The 15,496-nt window shown below is 32.0% G+C and overlaps 1 protein-coding gene across 2 annotated transcripts in view; it reads right to left on the reverse strand.

Annotated features, from left to right (window-relative positions):
- Positions 1 to 15,496, reverse strand: part of LOC129799610 (synapsin) — a 57,870-nt gene that overhangs the window by 3,642 nt on the left and 38,732 nt on the right. For both annotated transcript variants that reach the window (XM_055843644.1, XM_055843642.1), the window contains 3 exons: positions 7,357 to 7,580; positions 7,188 to 7,284; positions 1,124 to 1,291 (listed from right to left, as the gene is read on the reverse strand). In XM_055843644.1, the coding sequence (XP_055699619.1) occupies positions 1,124 to 1,291; positions 7,188 to 7,284; positions 7,357 to 7,580 (489 nt within the window). The remainder of the gene's footprint in view (positions 1 to 1,123; positions 1,292 to 7,187; positions 7,285 to 7,356; positions 7,581 to 15,496) is intronic.

Genomic DNA, 15,496 nt, shown 5'->3' on the forward strand with positions numbered 1-15,496 from the left:
TCGATTCCAATCTCCGGGATGAAAACGATGGAAAATCCTTTCCTTGGTTGAATATTTCTGGACCGTACATATGCACGTCGGTCACTAATATGGGAAGATGGGTATGCTCACAGAGAGAGGTTTGAAAAACCTAGCCAATAAGGCTGTTTGGTTTTCTATCTAACTAAAATAAATAACTAAATAAAGTTTTCACTTTTAGTGATGTGGATTGGCAAGTTCAAAAACACTCATTAACTTCACTAAACATACGTGGAGCTTAGGATCCTCACGACCTCCTCAGTGCACGCCGAATAGAGCCACGATCTGACTATCTCCATGGACAGCGCCGGAAAAATCAATGTCAAGTTGTTTATAATGGTTGGGGCTGAGAATTTGGGGCTGAGTTTCGTCTTATATGGATCACTCTTTGATGTTTAATTGAAAAAGAATCACAATATTTATATTACCTTGAAAAGGAATGTACTTTTTGCGAAATTCAAATCAGCATAAGATCATAAAATTCTAAAAATAGATATCTGATAAAAGACAAAGAAGATAGAAGGGAGAGCAATCATATAAATATCATGTATCAATAGAAAGAAGAGAGATTAAAGTGGACATCGAAAGAAGAAAGACGTCTGCTTTATTTTCAAATTTCTGATTTCCCCGCTCGGAAATCATAATTGTATGTATTTTCAGCTGAATTCTGCTAATTTGGTTAGCACTTTTAGTTCGAGAATTGCTGACCGGACAGTTAATTGACTCAGCGAAATATGCTGAAAACGCTGCTTTTTTCAGTAAACTGTGCTAGCTGGGTAACCAGCGAGCACCAAATGGTAACAGATTTCAATTCAGCTGAAAACGTATGTATTTTCAGCTGAATTCTGCTAACATTAAACAAAAATTCTCGAGGCAGTGCCATTTCTATATATTTGGTTAGCACTTTTTGTACGGCGACTGCTGACCGGTCAGCACATTTTTGCTGATGGATTCAACAAAAATATGCTGCACATGCAACTTTTTTCAGCTAACTGTGGTCGCTGGGTAGTCAAGATCCATACAAAAATCAGATCAAAAATACACGAAACGTTTTTGATCAAAAGTTTCCGTACAAAAAAAAAATTGAAAGCAGTATTAGCATTACCTGCATGCGTCCAACAACTAAATCAGCAATATGTCTGCGATCTTCCTCCTGGCTGTCGCCCATTAGAGGAAAAGTGCTATCTTGTGCGCTCAATATGTACTCCTTTCCATCTTTTGCAACACCCACAGACAAACCACAAACTTCCATTCCTCCAAAAAGTTCAGATATCTAAAAATAAACAAGTGTAATATTGTTCAAGAATTAGCCATTAATACCCATTATACACTTTCTCAAAGTCAATTGCATTTGCAATTTATTCGAGTGTTGAAAAGAACAACATCTTTTGATCCCACAAACACTCATATGGATTATTTTCTAATTTTCCATCCATCGAATGATATTTCGACCACTTTTGCAGCAAAAATTACCGCGCATTTTCAATGAGTAATGCCAGCATATTTCCGGATATGCGTTTGCTTTGGGAGTATTTTTATAATAATATGCCTAAATGGGTTAGCATTGCACTCCTTTTTCCACAGAAAAATATTCGCAACATGTGGAAATGTGTAAAGAATTTTTAGTGTTGGCGTGACGATTAGCAATCCTCGATATTATGAATTAATGAATGCACAATTTAAGTTATAAATTGCATTAAGAGAACAATAAGAATTATGAATCAACTGTTGTTCCTAATTAGTCAATTTATAAATAAACAGGGATCCTACACAATCCAAGCATTTCAGAGGTGATGTATCACCTTTTAACTTTCCTAACAATTTCACGTTTTTAGGGGAAATGTATTGGTATTATAGATTACAAATTACTAAAAATTGAGTATTTAAATCTGCTTCTGTTGGATTTTATAAGGTTTTAAAATAGCGGTGGCAGCCAAAATCTCGAAAGCCAAAATCCCGAACGCCAAAATTCCGAAGAGGCCAAAATCCCGAAAGCCAAAATCCCGACTGTTCAAAATCCTGAAAGGGACGAAATTATATGGGGGAAAATATTTAGAATAATTTTCCAAGACACGGAAAATTTCCCTTTGTCTCCAGAAAGCGCGGGTGCAATCGTGGGAGTAGCTATGACACTTTTAAGAATTCGGGATTCTGGCTTTCGGAATTTTGGCGTTCGGGATTTTGGCTTTCTGAATTTTGGCTTTCGGGATTTTGACTGCGACCCGAAAATAGACGTTTCAAAGATTTTGTTAATCGGATTTATTTTTACTGTTGACTCTCGGTCAGTGGAAAGCATCTTGTCCTTTAAAGAATTAAGTTTTGAATTTTTATGTCTTTATGCATAAAGTTCTAAGATCATTCTAACTTATGCCCTAGACACACTTACAATTAAAGTCTAGAGATTTAAATCTAGAGTCTTCAAAGAACAAATCAGTGAGATTCGTTTTAACTGCTCGAACTCCAAGAGAGAGCAGTTTTTTTTTCAAATTCTCACCATCGTGGCTGCTAAACGGTGAGAGATATTGACTTCCGGTCTTCGGTGACCCCTCCCACAAGTCAACATTCTCTAGCGAACTAACTTACCCGAATTACCCCCTTATCTCTTTCATCCCCTCCCAAAACATGATTTTCTGATTTTGTTTTATAGTTAGTCCAGCTGAACATTTAAACATCGACATCGACACCTTTCATCGTTTAATTTGCTATCTTGAATTTTTTAAGATCAAAGGTCGACCACTCTGTAGGACCTTTTTCAAGAGATTTCGTCAAGTTTAGATTTTTTTTTTGAAAGATCTCTTGATTCTGAACCCGACTGCATCGATCACAAGCGGTAATGGATCGGTAAAGTAACGGTAATATAGCTCCAGTTTTGAAAATACTGTTTTTCGCATTTTTTCAGTCCTTCGATCCATATAAAATCCAAACGGTAAGAGATATCGACTTATGGATTTCGATAACCTTCCTAAAATGACATAATCTTGAAGTTAATCTCTTTCTTTTTCGCCCTTAATCTTTCATGCGTTCTATATCCCCCTAAAAAATTTCCCCTAGCGATTTCAATGATTTTCGGATATGTTTTAAAGTTAGTCCAGCTGAATACAAAAATATCGACACCTTTTACCGATTAAATCGCTATCTTGAATTATTCAAGGTAAAAGGACCTAATTTTCAACCGATTTGTTCAAACTAAATTAATTAAAATATATGATTTTTTAAAATAACCTCTTCTTGAACAATTTTCAACTTCAAGATGATTTTGTGATAATTTATAGACAAATTAATCGAAATCAATCTTATATAAGCATCCAAAAAATTTCTGAAAAAGAATATAAGGCAGAGGTCTTTCTCGGGAGTTCGAGCAGCTCGTAAAGCCTCGGAAGCATTTCCACCCCTTTATCTCGTGTTGAAAACATGTCCGTAATATTAAATATAGAAAAGGTGGTGCATCTCTCTTCGAATGACTAGGGTAAATGTCCTAATTCAAAACCAATTCCATACGCTTTAACTTTGACAGAAGATTCAACACATTAATTCATTTTTTTTTCTGAAGAGAATTACATAAATTTGCTCCTTGACCCTTCTATAATGTTGTTTAGTGAAAATGCTTTAGATATAGGGGAAGTGCTCATAATTTTGGACAGTCTGCATATAAGCATCGATATCCCAAGTTTGAAGTGCGATATTTTCAATACTAATTGATTTTTTTTGTTACTCTCTTTTCAGAAGGATTGTTTAGAAACTTGGCAAGCTATTTATCATCTCATTTTTATTAAAATTAGTTTTAATACGTTTAAAAATGAATTGATATGTAGAGGTGAATTTGACTCTTATTTTGGACAACTTGGTTATTAATTTTTACAACTTGTCTGTAAATTTGGACAGATAATCCGCCTCAACAGGATGCCCATTGTTCTTCATTTTATGAACCAATCTTACCAAGTCCTCTTCCTGTTCATGTAAGGGAAACGTAGAATGTCACAGAAGCCCGGAAACTTTCCATATCATTCATTAAAGTGAGTTGACTTCGATACTCCAAGTACGTGCAAATTCGCTCATTCCCTGACCTTTCCGGGAGCCTTTCAAGGCATTTCTCGCTACATCTCTTTCGTAGAGATGATGCTCCTTTGTTTCTCCAGGCATTTGTCCAACCTTGTCATCACAAAAGCTAAAACTTCACGAAATTTCGTGAGAAAAACACCTGTCCAAAATAAGAATCATCACCTCACTGGTGAATGTCTTAAAAAATTTCCCATTTTTCACACGAAAAATATAATTCACAAGGCAAATCGCACTTCAGGTCAAATGTATAAATCATCAGTAACGTGAATCAACACAATATTCAATGAATATTCAATAATATCACTCAAAAACAGCGAACAAACTTTGTTAGTGCTTCACCAAAACTAAATAAGACTGAAGTAAGCCACGAAGTTCTGTCATATTTCTCGTAAGCAATTGCTCACACTGAATTTTCAACAAAGCAATTTCAACTCAAATCATATTCAAAATTTAACGTATTTAGTGTCAAAATCTTCCAAAAAGAACAAATATTTAGATAAAATTCATTTTTCATCAAATATTGGAATAAAAATCCATAATTTTAATCAATTTTTTTTTAGTGTCCAATTTTACCCTCAAAGTGTCCAAATTTAGAAACTGTCCAAAATTATGAGCACTTACCCTAATTTGAAAACTTCTTAAATAAAAGAAAAATACGCGACCGTAAAATGCTTCTATTGGAAACAAATTAATCCAAATGGAGATAAGGGAATGTTTCTAATTGGAGATAAACAGTGTAAGTGAAACCAGGACGAAAGGCTTCCAAAACCTTGTTGAGTTGCTCTTGAGTGCAGGATTTGTTATCATTCCTGGTCTTTTCTCTTTTTCAATCTAAAACAATAAAAACATCTCCAAAAATTCATATTTACGGGGTTTCCTATTGAAGCGTTTGCAGACACTTCAGAAAAACCCTTTTTGTTTACGAAATAGGTAATTATTTCATTTGAAAACTTCACGTACCGTTAACAATAAAGATTAGCACTTAATTTAACTAAAATTAGCCAGAAATATGACATAAATATTAAACAAAACGAATATACAACAGTCACCTCATTGTATATTTCATTGGAAAACATGGTCGATCTAAGAAAAAATTAATGCTGAAAAGTACACTTTTAATTTTTCTGTGAAATTAACAAATTAAAATTTGTGAATATGAATGGATTTTCGCTTTACTTGGAGCAAAATTAACCAAACAATGAAAGTGTGGTATAGAAAATATATAAATATTATAATTTAGTACTGTATTTATCATGAAAACAATGACGTTTCCATTTGGAGTAGCGAAAAATTTCCATTTGGAGCAGGTTTTGAATTAGCTCAATTTACCCTATATAATTAATAGGAACATTTTCATTGTCTAAACAACAATCTTTATTTTTTAGCAAAAATTTGTTTAAAATAAATCAATTGATATTTTATGTCGAATTATAGAAATGAATGGTTTCAAATTTCCGTTTAACTTGTTGAAAGGTTATTATCACTATGATTTCAAAATAAAGCTCTTAATATGATATTATAGCAATGAATTTTGGACAGATTGAACCAGATTTCTGTTTTGAAACATTTTTTTTGGGGGAAAGTGCTCTCTCCTTGAACGTTCATGCCTTCGAATAATGCGAATTTCTTTTGTTTTTCGTAAAGAGGTTTTAAAGATTATAAGTAAATAGTGGACGGAAAAATAGGCCTCTTCTTAATGCTTCAAAGTGAAGAATTAAAGAGTGAAAATCAAGAGAGCTCTATTTTTCCGTTCACTGTCTGCTAGGGGAAAACTCTCCTTTCGAACGTTCATGCCTTCGAACAATGTGAATTTTCTTTTAGTTTTCCTAAGAGACTTACAGATTTCTATTAAATATTATTTGGCTTATCTTCAATTGTTGATAATTCCGTGACAATTTAGTGTAAATCCCTTACGAAAAACAAAAGAAATTCACATTATTCGAAGGCATGAATGTATGGAGGGAGAGCACTTTCCCCTATATCCCATTAGACCGAAAATTCATTCATATTATAAGTAAAATTTTGAGGGTCACAATTAAGTATTTTCTCTAATAGTGAAAATTCAAGATGCTTTACATACTGATTTCTCTTTAATACTTTCATCATTTAAAGCTTAAAAACATCCTCGTCATATTCTACCAAATTAAAGCCAACTTGTAAAAGTTTGAAGTTTCCACTTGAACTCATTAAGAATTTTATAGGGTTTTTACATTTCCACAGAACTTTAAAACTTTCAGAAAAAAAAGAAATGTATTTAAGAGCTTTGGAAGCTCTAAATCGTGGAAAGTCATTTTCAATATCTCTCGGTTCATATATTGATTTAAAATGTAGGCTGTGTCTTATAAAGTTGTTACCTCAATAGAAAATGTTCTCATCTTTTCATTTAGAATTCACATCAGGTTATTATATTCTTATCTTAGGTATAGAGAAAAGAAAATCGTGTCTAAGATATTTATTTTCAAATCGGACATCCTATAATTTACAATGACGCTTTTAAAATAATTTACAATCATTAATATTGATATGAGTTCTTTAATCTAAGTTTATAAAATAGTGGAAATAAAAAGTGCTCTAGAGCGATTGATATAATTATATGGATGACTGTGAGCGTCAACTGATTCAAAACTATGACGTATTATTCTTGGTATAGAGAATGTAAAAAAGGCATATGACGGATATATCATCAGTCATCTCGCAAGAAATACCATCACTACTTGCAATTCAAAGCGTGCGTATGTTGCGTCATTCATCAGCATATAAGTAAGACACAAGAACTATATATTTAAAAGAACTGAAAGAATGTGACAAATACGATCTTATTTAGCTGCCTATGTCATCTACCACAAAATGGACTGTTTTTCTTCTGAATATGGATTTGAAGATCAATTCCAAAAAAAAAAATAAATAAATAAAATAAAATCCTAACAAAACTTTTACTGCGAAGTTCATCTGCGAAATACTATGGAACCTATATTGCATCATCAGCCTATATAAAATTTGTGGTGTGGGCTTGAATGATGTTTTCTGGAAGATACTCAGAGGCGCCAATTGTGACGCCGACAGCACTAAATGAGATTTAAAAGCCTTATTCAGAATATTATTGTGCTTACCTCATCGATCCAGTGTTTGTATCTATCGGTCATTGCGATTTGCTCAAGCATTGCTGATCCCTGATTAGTTTTCCAATGACCGGAAATTGACTTGCGCCTGTTTGATAAGACAATCAAATTTTAGTTACTCAGCATTAACGTTTTCTCAAATTTCTCTCAATATCCTTACATGAATGCCTTGTAGTTCCCTCCAATCTTCTGAATATGAATATCAAACTTTGCATCAATATACGGTTCCAGAGTGCAATAGCACTGAGAATCCGTTGAGTTTCCTGAGCCACAGAGCAATCCCGCTGAATCCTGAAGAGCAGTCTGATTGTCCAGACGTGCAGTTGCTGTTCCACCATGACAGTGTCCCGCCTTGAGGACGCATGGAAATTTCTGCCAGCTGAACTGTTGGCGGTTTCATTGACAAAGGAGAGCATGGAAAAACATACAAAATGAGACAAATTAAGAACGATTGAAATGGGGAAAAAACTGACTCATTTGGATTATTGCCAAAAATTGCAATGGCTCTCTTATATAGCATAAATGTTTGGATTCTTTCATGTTAAAAATACGTGATCTAGAGAAGGTCACGTAATAGACCTCTTGCCACTGAATTCGGTTACAATAACAAAAAAAAAAGGATGTCAAAGTGTCCCAGCTTTGCGGAATGCTCAAACTCATTTCTTATGCTGACTTTAGCCCAGAAGGTTTCACAATGTTCTTTGAACATCTTATAATATTCCTTTAATATCTTTAACCGCATGAGTAAAAATATATATTACAATCTTTATTAAATGTAGCGTATTATGAAATCATTTTATTAAATTATGCTATGTTATTAAATTATATTTAAGCTATTTAACCTTATTGATAAACCTCGGATCTGAGTAATGCAGCCTGCAGAATATAGAGGTTTACCCAGTTTCAGTAGGGCTCAAAATCCTAAGCAACAATCAAATTTATTGGCTTTTCAGAATGTAGGGGAAAGTACTCTCCATTCGAACGTTCATGCCTTCGAATAATGTGAATTTTCTTTCAGTTCTCCTAAGAGAATTACACATTTCTATTAAATATTAGTTAGCTTATCATCAATTGTTGGTAATTCCGTGATAATTTAGTGTAAATCTCTTACGAAAAACAAAAGAAGTTCACATTATTCAAAGGCATGAACGTTCGAAGGGAGGTCATTTTCCCCTAATGGTCTCTGCATTAGAAAAATTTATGTCTGTATATATTGAAACAAATTGCCTACGCTTATGTAGAAAAAAATTCTTCAATATGAACATAAAATTCTATAGTATATAGGGGAAGTGGGGCACCTTTGAATTGGGGCAGCTTTGAAATACGGCTCTTTTCTCCCGCTTTAAAATAGAAGTGAAATCAAAATGAAAATCGAATGAAAATTAAATTGAAAATGAAATTTAATTTGATAGCATTTGATAGAGAGACAACTGTTTGAAGTGAATTTTAATAAATTGGAATGGTGTGCCAATTGCCAATGCCATAAGCAAAATTTTCCAAGAAGTCTTGACTGATAAGAAATTAATTTTACCATATGACTATATACAGTGGCGGCCAAAATTATAGAATCATTTTGCAAAGCTTATATTTTTTTAACTTTTGTATTTTTTCCCAATTTGTTGATATAATTCTACAATAAAAATCTTCGAATTATTAGAATCGTAAACTAAGGGTTATTTTGGCCGCTAGAAGTCTCTATTTTACACAGAATACGTCAATAGTGAAATTCAGTTTGGCCAAAAAAACTGAAAAAACTGCAAAACTGTCATTGAAGGTTTCTAAATATGGCTTTATTTAAACTTATTTGATTTATAGACCACATTCTTTAATTTAATTAAAAGTGGTCCTATTGTGTTGTTCAAACGAAATTTCACTATTGATGTATTCTGTGAAAAATAGAGACCTCTAGCGGCCAAAACAACACTTATTTGACGTAAGGTAATTATTTGAACATTTCCATGTCAAAATTATTTCAACGAATTGGAATAAACAAAAATGCTCATGGTAAAATAGTGGTCTTTGCGGAGTTGATTCTATTATTATGGCCGCCACTGTATGAGGTATACCCGTATAAGCTATCAGCTAAGAATTGGTTTTTCATTATTTTTAGAATATTTTATAATATATATTTTTTTTTAAAATCATTTTCATCGAAATTCATGAAGAAAACCACCTTGCTCTCGAGTTCAAACATTTGGCAAAATCTTTTCAACTAAGTAATTTTGCTTTAAAATTGCCGGTTCACAACTGACTTATTGATAATCTTGTCCTAAATCTCTAAAATAGTACAGAAGAATGTTCTTGACTTTTCTTACAAAAATTAATTCTCGGATCATACTCGTTTAGAAGGCGATTTCTTATAGGTTTGAAAACCTTTCTAACTGATTAACGCTGATTAATCTAAGGTTATTTCATCTTTTAAGGATGATTGGAACACCGGTGTCTCAAAAAAAATCCTACGACCTCCTACAATTATGTTTTGCTCTAACAAGTCAAAAAAAAGTAATTTATTCTAACCGCCAATTTTTGACCCTCTCGTCCTTAAAGGGTTAATCCTTTAAAAAATTGGATATCTAGAGCATTTCTTGTGTTAGACAAGAACTTATCGTACGAAGGAGTACCGTAGAGGGGATAGGGATTATTAATTAAGTTAATGTTTGATCATATTCCTGTTCGATTATGAGAAATTTTGAGGAGTCTGGAATGTCTTTAACGACTAATGCCTTAGACACACTTACGATTTATTCCGAGAGACGACCTAACGTAATTATAATCAAAATAATTATTATTATTGAATTTCCATCAGTTTCTGACTAATACATCTTTCGGCTTAAGCCGAGAAACGGCTTAGTTAGTGGGAAATCAATCAATATTTTGATTATAATTACATTAAAGCCGAGAGACAATTTATTAGTGGAAAATGATGGAAAAGTATTTTAACCATTATTTCAAATATAATTACGCTAACTCGTCTCTCGGCTAATCTTCAGGTCTGTCAAGTCCCTAAAATACTCAATTTTCTCAATAGTTTTTGAGAGCTTTACCCTTATGTTGTCCTTGACAGAATATAAGTGGCCAAATAGACTAAGGCTGATCCTCGAGAATATTTAAGCAAGAAAATTTGACGGTAATAAAATAAAGTAGAGAAAATTTAATCAAAGGCCCTTTAATCAATGATCCTCATCCTTCAGTGTACGACAGTTTGGAACAAATCATTACTGACAAATTTTTCGGCCTTACATCTGCCTTAGTGAAAAAGTAGTTCAAGTCAAATGTTCATGTGAACTGTTTACAATAAATAAATAAATAAAATTAAGATAATCCATATATTTATTACATGGTATTGATCAGGGGCATGGCATTTCCTCTGTTTCTCATATGTTTCTAGCGAGCCGAAAAAAATTTGAGTTTATTAGCTGTTTTCTGTCATTGTAGAATGAATTAGTAAAAAATAATAATACAAAATAAAAGCCTATTTAATAACGAAGAGGCAACCGAAAACCCTAAATTGGCAATCTACGAAGTTTTGGAGATATCTCGTGAAATGTGTACGAAAACAGGGAAAAAATTACACTAAAACTGGTTGCATTTTTCAGAGCTAATGTAACCCCCTTGGTATTGATAATCTGTTACATGGAACCCTGTAAGGCTACCGCCTTATATGGACGGAAAGTTGACATAGAAAACTTTTCAAATATATAAAAAAAAAATGTTTCGGACATGGAAGGCGCAGTTTAGTAGAAAATAAAAATAATTTTTATAAGGCGAACCTTGATTTATGGGTCTTTCGTAAACCCAAGTCACTATCTCTAACCGTTTGACCTCCACCTTTTGTAATAACTAAACAGAGTAAGTGATGACTGCTTTCTCCCTTGAGTTCGAGCAAATAAAACAATTGTAAAAACCCACCATCAGTTTCATAGGTGTTAAATACCCCTTTACATTGTAATTGTAAATTCGTATGAATGAATAACCCGTATATTTTTTAAGATATGAGACAGATGGAATTGTTTGGTGTAAACTATTTTTATCTCGGTAGACAGTCTGGAGTCACGAAAATTATTGTGGTGCACATCTGCCTTTGAAAAGAGATTTGTCAATATTTAGACACTCGCTGCAACTTTAATTTTTGCATCAATTTATGTAATGTTCGAGCTATGATTTGGTATAATAAATATCTTGGGAAACAGCGTCAATAGTTGATTGGAAATTAAAAGGGTTCAAAATAAACTCACGAGTCTTTTTTTAATTTAGTATGTAAAAAAATCATATGTAAGAAAAATGATATAGTCATTAAAAGATTAATTTATGGTAAATAAAGAATCTAAATGTTTACAGAAGTTGGTTTATTTTTATACTATTTGAATCTAATATGGTTGTATAGGGAAAATGAAATATTTTCAATTTTATTTTTCCTTGATTATTTCACTTTATTGCATATCGGACTTTATTCATTCAACATTTATTTTTATCTTTGGCATAAAAAACCAACAATTGATTTCGATTCTCTTTTCCTGACAAAATAAACCATAAGTTTTAATTGGATTATTCATTCTCAATGAAGTTATATTTACGATACTCAACTTTTAATCCTCATCTCGCGTTAGATGAGGGGTGCAATACCGCAAATCTTCTCTGGTAAGGAAAATTAAGATTAGCGTAATTATAAGGTAGATTAATTACTCTTCTGCTATTTAGATGATTTATTTATGAATAATGATAACAGACCGCGACCCCGGTAGGGATAAGCACAGATAAAAATAATGGAAAAATGTAATGAATTATGATAATAATTAACCATTAGTAAATTTGCCAAATTTTATAATAGTCCTCAAAGGATTCAAAGGAAATAAAGAATTATTTTATTTGTACTTGATTTTGAATTTAAAGAGGGTTTGAAACAAGTGTTAGAGTTGAAAGCAATATCTTATTCAACCTTATTGCATCCTAAAAAAAAATACAAAAAATAAATAAGTCACATAAATCATGGATTAGAATCTTAGGACCTAGACAGACCTGAGGATTAGCCGAGAGACGGCTTAGCGTAATTATATCAGAAATAATGTTCAAAATACATTTCTATTATTTTTCACTAAGTCGTCTCTCGGCTTAAGTCGTAACTGTGTCTCGGGCATTATTTTTCACTCAATTTTCACAATTTTTTCACACACATTTTTATTTAATAAGAACTGAAATTCACCTATAGTGAGCAGATATTTTCAAGGATTTATTTATTAAAGAAAATGAATAAAATTTTGAGAAAATCAATAGCTGGTAATTTCGCTTCTGCTCCTTTCCACGATTCATACGTAAACCATTTATATATAATAGTAATAAATTTCTCAATTATGAAATACATCAATATTTCCTAAAGCTATAAAAGTCTAAATATAATAGATTTTCTTTAAAAGATTATTCGTAAACCATTTAGAATATCGCAATAAAACTTTTAATTTAAAAAAATCGAATTTTCGGACAATAATTAAATATAAATTAGTTTCAATTTTATTGAAGAAAAAAAAACATAAATTAAACACATTAATGTCAATGTTAAACAGGTTAAACACATATAAATACTCGTAATATTCAAAGTCTGATTATTGATTGCGCTGCAACATTTAGTCAGAAATTTATTATATTGGCACTTTAACTTAATTAATATTTTAATAGGTTTTGATTAACTATTTGTATTAAATAATTATCCACACTGAATTGAATTAAATCATTCAAAATTAGGTAGTCCCCTGTGAGTTTCAAAGATCGATATAACAGTGATATCACACTAGGATTTTCACAATTTAATTTTAAATTCAATTGAGCCAATTGAGCATTACAAGATTTCTAGAATTTAAGGTAAAGTACCCTCTAGTCGGCCGGTTTCTCAACTCGGCCAGTTGAATTATTTAACCAATTTTTTAACGTTTTATAGTCAACTTCTATGAAATTTTCACTGATTTACGTTATATATAATATAATACACCTTATAATGTTAAATCGGTAAGACCATATTATAACAAATCTAAGTAAATTGAATAAATAGTCGCACTGGCCGAGTTGAGAAACCGGCCGACTACAGGGTACTTTACCTTACTTGAAAATTCTTACAGCCAGGAAACATTTTGCAAGAAATTTGCTCAATTTTAAATAGTGCCGCGAGATTTTTGATTGTGAATGACTCCGGAAAATGTGTGATAGTCCTTAAAATGTCTTATAAGTCACATATCTGTTATGCAGAAGGATCCCCAAAGCCAGAAGAAAGATTTGTAGGGAAAGGGCTCATGAAGTGACTCTCTTACAGTCTTATTGAAAATCTGTGTGAAGTCATATAAACAGGAGACTTTTTGACATAATAATTTCTTTTGAATGGTTTTGGAGGAGCTAAGCAAATTGCTCCCGATATTGAAGCTTCACTGCAGTACAAGTTTATCACTAAAGCACTGTACTTATCTTATTTTTTGGCCACAAATAATATTAATTACGAATAAATAAATTTAATAAGAATAATTTTCTTCCAAAGACCACTTGTTTAACTGCAATAAAATTGAAATTAATGAGCAATTTTAACATTTTAATTTGCTGAATTCAAATGAATTTGAGCAACCACATTTATGCTATTTTAACAAATTTAAAGGTGTTTTAGTGGACCAAGTATTAGTTTTTATAAATAAATAAGTGAAGATTTATCACTTTAATTGGTTTTTAATGCAAATAATTCATCTGAAAATTAAATTGAATTTACAAATTGAAAAAAATCCTAGTGTGATAGGACGGTAAAACTATTATAAACTAAATTCAATTGTTTAATCATTGTTGATTTGCTTAAAATCCATTACAGAAGACATCCATAAATTTTTTATTGGATTAACTTTACATTTTTCTATGCTCTATGTAGAATTACATTTTATGGAATCTATGGGGAATTACAAAAATCTATTTAGAAGTACTCTTTTTCTAAATATCATTTTATGAAGTTTAAATTATGCATGTTTGTAATATTTCTAGTTATTTCCTTATAGGAAAAGCGGTAAAAAGGATGGCAAAGCGTCCCTTTCGCATCATTTACCATTTACCGTTTACCCGTTCTTAACTGATTTGAACCGATTCATAAATTACTTAAAAGACCTCCCCCCCAAAATAGTTTTAAAAGCAATAGAATTGATTTACGGATAAAAATTAATTGTCGGTTATGAAACGGTTCATTAGCGTCTGATAACCATTTGGAATCGATTGATTTTTATTAGAAATTCTAATACTGTTCCAATAAGCTCAAATATGATACCATTCGCCTGATAAATGCGCTCTCTAGAGCCTCTTTTAACCTTTGACCTTGAAAAACAGTTATTAGGAATGATTCAACGGTATTTTCACGCACAAGGTCAATTGTCCGTAAATTCTAATAATCCAAAAAACATGATCTGGTGGAGAAGGGGAGGGATGGGTAAAATTGAAAGTTATGGTAATAGTCTCATGTTCGACTTATGGGGTGGGTCCCCCCAAAGTGCTGTTGACAGCCGAACAGATAAGACGGAGAAACAGCGTGACTTGAAGCTTCAAATTTTTAAAATTCTATCAATATACGACCCCAGAGTTCGTGTTCGAGCAGTAAAAAGGAGAAAATCTTATTTTCGATGAGAATAATATTGTATAACTAATTTAATTTAATAAAAGTTTAAATAGGGTAAATGTCCTAATTCAAAACCATTTCCAGACGCTTTAAGTTTGACAGAAGATTCAACACATTAAGTTCATATTTTTTCTAAAGAGAATTACATAAATTTGCTCCTTGACTCTTCTAGAATGTTACTGTTTAGTGAAAATTCTTTAGATATAATTTAAAAATTTCTTAAATACAAGAAAAATATGCGAACGTAAAATACTTCTATTGGAAACAAATTAATCCAAATGGAGACAAGGGACAGTTTCTAATTGGAGACAAACAGTGTGTAAGAGAAACCGCGACGAAAGGCTTCCAAAACTTTATTGAGTTGCTTTTGAGTGCAGGATTTGTTCTTATTCCTGGTCTTTCCCCCTTTTCCATTTAAAACAATAAGAAAATCTCTCCAAAAAATTATGTTTCCGGGGTTTCCTATTGAAGCATTTGCAGACACTTCAGAAAAACCCTTTTTGTTTACGAAATAGGTAATTATTTCATTTGAAAACTTCACGCACCGTTATCAATTAAAATTAGCACTTAATTTAACTAAAATTAGCTAGAAATATGACATAAATATTAAACAAAACGAATAAACAACAGTCACCTCATTGTGTTTTTCATTGGAAAACATGGTCGATCTATGAAA

The sequence above is a fragment of the Phlebotomus papatasi genome, chromosome 1, assembly GCF_024763615.1.
Source record: "Phlebotomus papatasi isolate M1 chromosome 1, Ppap_2.1, whole genome shotgun sequence".
In the NCBI taxonomy this organism is placed as follows: Eukaryota; Metazoa; Arthropoda; class Insecta; order Diptera; family Psychodidae; genus Phlebotomus; species Phlebotomus papatasi.